This window comes from Chenopodium album, chromosome 16, assembly GCF_948465745.1.
Source record: "Chenopodium album chromosome 16, dcCheAlbu1.1, whole genome shotgun sequence".
NCBI lineage: Eukaryota > Viridiplantae > Streptophyta > Magnoliopsida > Caryophyllales > Amaranthaceae > Chenopodium > Chenopodium album.
This window is the reverse complement of record NC_137849.1, coordinates 1533548-1541859: the sequence shown is the minus strand read 5'-3', so window position 1 is coordinate 1541859 and position 8312 is coordinate 1533548. Positions and strand designations below refer to the sequence as shown.

The window sequence follows — 8312 nt, the reverse complement described above, 5'->3', positions numbered from 1 at the left end:
CTTTTTTTTTTGTAATTTTTTTTTTATTTTTATTTTGGTATGAGGCACATAATCATCTTCTACCTTTATTACCTTTTTAATAATAAATTTTTAAATACTAAGTATAGATTAGCAAAATTCAATAAAGCACATATGTTAAATAAATTTACGTATAACCAATTTTTGCAATTTATATACTCCGTATTCGTTTATGTTATTTGGAGGAAAAATAGAAGGATCAAGTCTATTACGGATTTACTGTAATACACAAAAAGTTTATCACTGTAGGACGTGAGAGACACGTCACACCAAGCCAAACCCAGGATTCCCAAAATGGATCTACTCCTTTTGTTTTCCAATTTTTTTTTGACGTGATCTCCTCTCTCTCTGTCTTTTTTTTTTTTTTTCTTTTTTTCTTTTTTTCTTTCTCCTCTCTTCCTCTTCATAATCCCCTAGCTGCTCATCAATGTTCATCAGCAAATCTATACCCACAAGGCCACAACTCTTCCTCTTCATCTCCCCTCTTCAATTCCCACAAATTAAATTCCTTAAATCATGTTTTCGGTTACAAATTTCGCCCATAATTATAATTATTATAATTATAATAATGAAAATAATTTTAGGGTATTTATTCACTCATCTCTCAATGCAATATTAACTCTATATATAACATAGAACCTCCATCATTAAGTTCAAATGCAGATTCACATTCACATTTGGTGAGTGATTATAATAATTTTTATTTTTATTTTAATTTTTATTAATTAAATTAATTTTTCTTATTATCGTAGAATCTATATTGAAACCCCAATTAACAAAATTGGGAAATTGTTGTAGGCTTTTGTAGAGAGCTTGATGCAAATTGAAGGTGGTAGCTTGAGGTAAAGCTCTTTGGCCAATTATTCTAATATTTGGTATAAGCTTTAATATTTTTGGGAATTGAAGTTGTGTGTGAATTTTAATTAAATCAGTTTTGTTTGGGATTGTTCTCAACTTTACCTGTTTTTCTAAAATTCTGTTTCGTCTAAAGCTAAATTAAAATTCCCTTTCATCTTTTGTTCTCAAATTTATACAAAACTGTATCACCTCTCTTGAAAATTGATTAACTTGATATTAGCCTTCAGTTCCTATTCTTAAGATGAATGGTAACAAATCCATCAGGATCTTTTGAGCAGTAGTACGTTGTCGTTGTAGCAGTTATTTGGTTGATGTGGGAAAAGCCTGAAGTTGTACATGGGAAGTTAAATGTAATTATGTAAGAAGCACTTAAGGAATTTGCGAATTTCTCAGTTCCCACAAGATAAGTGGCTGACCTACCTCCCTTAATAGTCGATTGATTTCCTAAATTTTGAGCTTAATATGGACCCTTATTAATATGAAATATTTAACACTTATTAATCCATTTGTTTTTCTCTATTTAATTTGGTATAAGCTCTAATTTGTTTTCTCTCTTTTTCTGTTTTCCCACCTATTTGATTTTATGGACTCTGCTGTTCTTGATAGCATTATTAGCAGAATGCTTGATGTTAAGGGTAAACCTGGTGATAAGTTTAGTGTGAGTTTAATGTATATATATGTGAATGGTGAATGGTGATGTGTCATATGGTGATGTTAAATTAAGTTACGCCTATTATATAATATAACTCTTGAAAAACCAAATTACCATGTGTAAATGAGGACACATACTGAATGTATGCTAGGGTCTTTAGTCATGTGTCATGTGTCATGTGTCATGTGTCATATATGAGGGATAAAATCAATGCAGTCACATAAAAAACATATGCCAAAATTAATGCAAAACACACACCTGAGTGGCCAATATGATAATTGGCATACTTTAAACTATGATAAGTTAGGCACAGGATAATAGGATAACAAGTAGAAAAATGCAAACTTTATTAAGTGGCAAAGATAGGATTTCGGCAATTTGGTACAATGCTGCAGAAACTATGGCCCAATAATCTTTTATTTATTATTTTTTTGAATATTACACTATATGCATTAGCATAATTGTTAACCTATTACATCTTCAATTGAATCATATTGGGTTTTGCAAAAGAAAATGAAATATGGCAGGAAACTTTTCACCATTAGCTTCACAACTTTGCTGGCAAATATCGTTCAATGGTATGGTTTAGCTACACCCCTATATAGACAATACTACAAAGCCAAGAAAGACAAGTACAAGGTCTTTGTGAAACTGAGACTGCAAGAAGATGTACCAATCAAAGTGTGTAGTAAACTAAACAAGACTATAGCACTAGCCACAGAAGACGCGGCTAAACAAGTAGTCAAAGCTTTACAAAAAACTCACAATTTTGACGTAGTTGACCTAAACTATGAAGTTTGCATGAAGCAACGGAGGAAAAGGCGTTTAGCTGACATCAAATTAGCCACAGCCGATCTAAATTTTAGTGATCTTAAGCGAAGCTACTTTGAAGTTTGTGATGAGAATAGGATAATCAAACAATATCTACAAAATGTAAAGCATAAACATAAGTAGAAATATATATTATCTACTGTGTTTGCAAATTGTGTTTGACATGTACTCAAAAAAATGCTCATCTGTCAATTAATAAATTATCTACCAAGTTTGTGACTCATGTTTGTCATGTACATGTTTAAAGTTGTTATAGTAAAATTAAATATATATACATATATTCTATTAACATAGTTTTTCTGACCATTAACTGGGTACTCACAATGTGCCCCTATATATCTTTACCATATGGTCAATATTCATGTCAAATGCATTGCACGTAGACTAATTTTGGTGATTAAATTGTACATAGTTAACAATGTATCTTCGTACTGGAGAAGCTGCGAGGCAAGCTCGATTGTTAAGAAAGCATATACTTACCCAAAGGAGAAATAGGAAAGCATCCTTGGACCATGCTAGAAGACACACGATTGGAGTCAATAAAATTGGTATCTCTAAACTAGATTATTATCACTTTTATAAACAGGAAGTTTTGTTATATAAATATGTATTCATTTCCATTTTTAGCTTCTTATAACATATTTATATATTGTTAATAGTATAAATTATTCCTATGTATTCTGCACAAGGCTTTCAGTATAACATAAGAATAATTTATTGACTGCATCCATGATCTAAGGTAACCTGAAATCTGTCAGCCATTTATGCAGACTTTAGATTAACATGAAATCTGCTAACAATTTATGCAGACTGCAGATCAATGGATCCTAGAGATTCTGCTAGACACGCTCGGCTATTAAGAACAAAGATACTTGCAGAAAGGAAAAAACAAGTAGCATCAACCATAACACAGTCCTCGGATGGTGCTACAAGAATAAGCAGACCATCCTCAGAGCATGTTAGAAGAGCCTCTACTGGATCTAATTTGAGTGGTAAGTGCCAACACCAAGTTTAAGAAAAGTAACAGCTGAACAACCACATTTTTATTGCTATAGATCATTAAGAAAGTATGGCTAAAGGTAATTGCTTTAATTAACCAAATACCCACTATATATAGACCTAAAGTAGAACTTGCTTATGTTTCCCACATTTATACTTTAATAGCAAAACTTTAATTTGATCTCAAACACTGTATATAAACCTTTCTGGTTTACAATTTAACTTTTAGTTTAACAAAGTCAGAATTTAATTAGTAAAGCACTAGAGTTTACATGGAATAAGTGACCAATTTATGCAGGTTTCACAATGCGAGATCCTAGAGAAAACGCCAAACAAGCACGACTATTAAGAAAGCATATTATTGCCCAAAGGAAAAAGCGTCCCGTAACAATCTCAAACTCTGCTACAAAAGCCATGACCAGAGACAGTGTAGTTGGTAACGCTCAAAGACCTTAAAAAATAATATCCTATACGTTGAACAATTTCTAATAATTGTGAATTGTATATTAGATGACCCATGCAGTTCAACAAGTATACCATCTATTCCAAGTAAGGGGAAAAAACGTTCCCGACAGATTGACAATGAACAAATTGACATACCAATGACACTCTCAACAAATGGTGAACATAGAAGTGAGTACACTAAGTGTCTCTTCTAAAATCATATTGTGTATTACAATTACAACTTCTAAATAATTTAATGCACCTTCATAATTCTGAAGGAAAATACACCCAGCCTTGGAGTTTTGGCGGCCCAACAGGCAGATGCTCGGATTGTGAAGCTATTGTTTGGTTTGAGGAACGAGCAAGGAAAGATAGAAACAGCAAATCTCCAAAATACAGCATATGTTGTCAGAAGGGAAAGGTGAAGCTACCCCTATTAAAAGACCCACCTGAGTTCCTGAAAGAGCTTTTGAACTGTAATGACCCAAGATCAAAACAATTCAAAGATAGAGGAAGGGTGTATAACTCAATCAATGCTTTCACTTCAATGGGTGGAAAGGTAGATAACACCATCAACCGAGGAAATGCACCATATGTGTTTAGGCTAAATGGCCAGAACCACCATAAGATTGGGTCATTACTTCCTCCCGAAGGCAAGCAACCGAGATTCAGCCAGTTATATATTTATGACACTGAAAATGAAGTGGAAAACAGGATCCACAGCATTGGAAATGGCGAAAGCACTCCAGATTTGGACCCTGAAATTGTTGCAGGATTATCAAAAATGTTTGACGAGCATAACCAGCTAGCTAAGGTGTTTCGAATGGCAAGGGAAAGGTTTTCTGAGACTGATTTACAACCAGTGAAGATCAGATTAATAGGAACAAGGGCCAAAGATGGCAGGCAATATAACCTACCCAGTGCCTCTGAAATTGCAGCATTAATAATTGGAACAGGTGATGCTGAAAAAGGACCTCGCGATGTCATAATTGAAGACAAACATTTTGGCTTGAAAAGGATATCAGAACTTCATCCGAGTTTCATGGCAATGCAATATCCATTACTATTTCCATACGGAGAAGATGGATATACAACAGATATCCCACACAATGATGTAGATGCAACTGGGGGAAGGGTGCGGACAACTGTCACAATGAGAGAATATTATGCATTTCGCTTCCAACAGAGAGAAAGGGAGGCAAAAACAAGATTCCAATTGGGAAGATTGAATCAACAACATCAAGTTGATGCCTTCACATGCGTGCAAGAAAGTAGATTAGAATGGGTAAGAGGAAACCAAAAAAAAATTCGCAAGGATGTCCTACGTGGATTAGCCGATGCAGTTTCACGAGGGGATACCGAACCAGCATCGATAGGTCAGCGTGTTGTGCTGCCACAATCATTTACTGGCTGCCTCAGATTCAATGTCCAAAATTACCATGATGCCCTAGCAATTTGCAGATGGGCTGGCCCTCCAGACCTCTTCATCACAATGACATGCAATCCAAAATGGCCAGAGGTTAAAGATTTCTTATCTTTGATTCCAGGACAGAAACCTGAAGATCGACCTGATATAATCGCTAGAGTGTTTAAGATCAAGCTTGATGAGTTAATTGATGACCTTACAAAAAAAAATCTCTTTGGGCGGACAAAAGCAGGTTAGTAAAAAATAGTCTTCAACAATCAAATGGGGCATTTGTTCAATCTTTACTAACCTGACATTCAACTATCCTTCTTTGTATTTTATTAATTATTAAACGCATACAGATTAAAGTTTTTAGTAGTATAGTGCACCAACTATCAATCAATATAATTTAAGCCAAGTCTAAGTGGTTCATTAAACTACTTGCACTTGGTATACAAAGACTGCAATTTTTAATGTAAAATTACCTCTTCATATGTATTACATAACTTAAAATATTGACATACACTCGCACCTTCTTTTGGTTTTCGCAGTAATATATACAATAGAGTTCCAAAAGAGAGGACTACCACATGTTCATATGTTGTTATTCCTCCATGAAGCTGACAAACTGAAAACTCAAACAGATATTGACAGATTGATTTCAGCAGAATTACCAGATCCAGAAAAAGATCACATCGCATTTGAGGCAGTAGTTCAATACATGACACATGGACCATGTGGGGCCTTGAACCCAAAATGTCCATGTATGCAGGGAGGACGGTGTTCAAAATACTACCCTAAAAATTTCAATAGTGAAACATCAATTGGCGAGGACGGATACCCGATTTACCGGAGGAGAAATGATGGAAGGACAGCAACAAAGAATGGCATCACAATTGATAATACTTTTATTGTGCCGTACAATGTTGACTTGCTGGTAAAGTACCAAGCACACATAAATGTGGAGGTGTGCAACAAATACACATGCACCAAATACCTCTTCAAATACATGAATAAGGGCCCAGATATGGCAACTGCAACAATACAACAACAAAGTGAAGGGTCAGGCATTCAACAACAACCACAGAGGGATGAAATAAAAACATATTTGCAATGCAGATATGTTTCAGCTGCTGAGGCGTGCTGGAGAATGTTTGGATTTGAAATACAATATAAACAACCACCCGTCGAACGCCTCAGCTGTCACCTTGAGGATGAACAAACAGTAATGTTTGAAGATCATGAGCTGCTAGATGATGTCCTTGACAGAGTGGGTCAAGCAAAAACTCCTCTCACCGGATGGATGGAAGCCAATCGAAAATACAGAAAAGCACGGACCTTAACCTACCATGAATTCCCCACTGAATGGGTATGGCTAAAGAAGGAAAAGAAATGGAAAGAGAGAGATCGAGGGTTCAAAATTGGCAGAATATACTTCGTCCACCCAGCATCCGGGGAGCAATATTACTTGCGTATTCTTTTAAATATTGTTAAAGGAGCAACTTGCTTTGCAGATATAAGAACTGTCAACGACGTCGAATTCAGCACATTCAAGGAAGCATGCAATGCTTTAGGGCTTCTAGAAGGGGACAATGAATGGCACGAAGCACTACAAGCTGCATCAACCTGGGCAACTGCACCACAATTAAGAGACTTATTCGTAACATTATTGATTTTCTGTGAGGTCACAAATCCAACAGAATTATGGGAGAAGAATTGGGAGATGCTAGCAGATGATATCCTATATCGACAACAAAAGAGATTGGGTACAAGAAACATTGTGCTAACAACAAACCAGTTACAAAATTACGCACTACATGAGATAGAATTGAGCCTAAACAGAAATAATCGAAGCCTGAGGAATTATGCCAACATGCCATACCCAGACATATCTTTGGTACAACAATCCTCAAACAGGCTTATACTCGAAGAGCAAATGCATGATGTTGGCACACTAGCAAACCAGGCATCTCATTTGGAAGCAGGACTGAATCCAGAACAAAATGATGTTTACCAACAGATACTTCAATCCGTCAATTCAGAAACAGGAGGAGTCTACTTTATATATGGAAGCGGAGGTACAGGGAAGACATATTTATGGACTACCTTAATATCAAAACTACGCTCAGAGGGACAAATAGTGATTGCAGTTGCTTCCTCTGGGATTGCAGCTCTATTACTCCAGTGTGGAAGAACAGCCCATTCACGGTTCAGCATCCCGATAAATTTGAATGAAAGTTCATGTTGTAGGATATCCCAGGGTTCCGACTTGGCAAATCTCCTGCAAAGGGCAAGCTTAATAATATGGGATGAAGCCCCGATGATTCATAGACATGCTTTTGAGGCAGTAGATCGCACTTTGCGTGATATCATGCAAACTGAAAACGCAAACTCTGGTGACAGACCCTTCGGAGGCAAAACAGTCGTACTAGGAGGAGATTTTAGACAGATACTACCTGTGGTCCCGCGAAAAGGCAGGGGAGATATAGTTGATGCATCTATTAGTAGATCAGCGACAATATGGCCTTATTGCACTGTGTTAAAGCTTACAACAAACATGAGATTGAGGGGAAGCACATCCGTTGTAGGACTACAACAAATGCAAGATTTTAGCAAGTGGGTGCTAGATGTGGGTGATGGAAAATTACCAACCATAAGAAAACACGGGGAAGATGAAGCCACTTGGATACAAATACCAAGTGATTTGTTGCTACAACACCATGAAGACACAAAAGCAGCCCTTGTGAATGAAATATACCCCGACATTCAAAACAGATGTACAGATGTAGCATATCTTGCTGAAAGGGCAATCCTAGCACCTAAAAACGAATGTGTAGATGATATCAATAACTACATACTCTCGATGATTAATGCAGAAGAAGGAGTATATAAAAGTGTTGATAGAGTTAGCCCCCTCACAAATACATCAGCAGTAGATGAAGACTTATACCCCACAGAATTTCTAAACACACTGCAATTTCCAGGGATCCCAAATCACGAAATACAACTAAAGGTGGGCTGCCCAATAATCTTACTCAGAAACATTAGCCAAGTGGAGGGATTGTGCAATGGCACCAGGCTCATTATAACACGGTTGCATCCAAC

At 36.3% G+C, this 8312-nt stretch overlaps 1 protein-coding gene across 1 annotated transcript; it reads left to right on the top strand.

Annotated features, from left to right (window-relative positions):
* Positions 1-2041: 2041 nt before the first annotated feature.
* LOC145585960 (uncharacterized) lies at positions 2042-7066 on the top strand. The gene is made up of 8 exons (XM_081642651.1): positions 2042-2419; positions 2772-2907; positions 3169-3351; positions 3657-3794; positions 3869-3991; positions 4081-5460; positions 5759-6973; positions 7050-7066. The coding sequence occupies exons 1-8, from the start codon at positions 2042-2044 to the stop codon at positions 7064-7066; spliced, it is 3570 nt and encodes a 1189-aa protein (XP_081498777.1).
* Positions 7067-8312: the final 1246 nt, after the last annotated feature.

What these genes read in the sequence shown, in the direction of transcription:
- LOC145585960 (XM_081642651.1), top strand. Translation starts at nt 2,042, where the DNA reads ATGAAATATGGCAGGAAACTTTTCACCATTAGCTTCACAACTTTGCTG. An exon ending in AACAAATGGTGAACATAGAA is followed by an intron (nt 3,992 to 4,080) that starts GTGAGTACACTA and finishes ATAATTCTGAAG; the next exon opens with GAAAATACACCCAGCCTTGG. An exon ending in CTTTGGGCGGACAAAAGCAG is followed by an intron (nt 5,461 to 5,758) that starts GTTAGTAAAAAA and finishes TGGTTTTCGCAG; the next exon opens with TAATATATACAATAGAGTTC.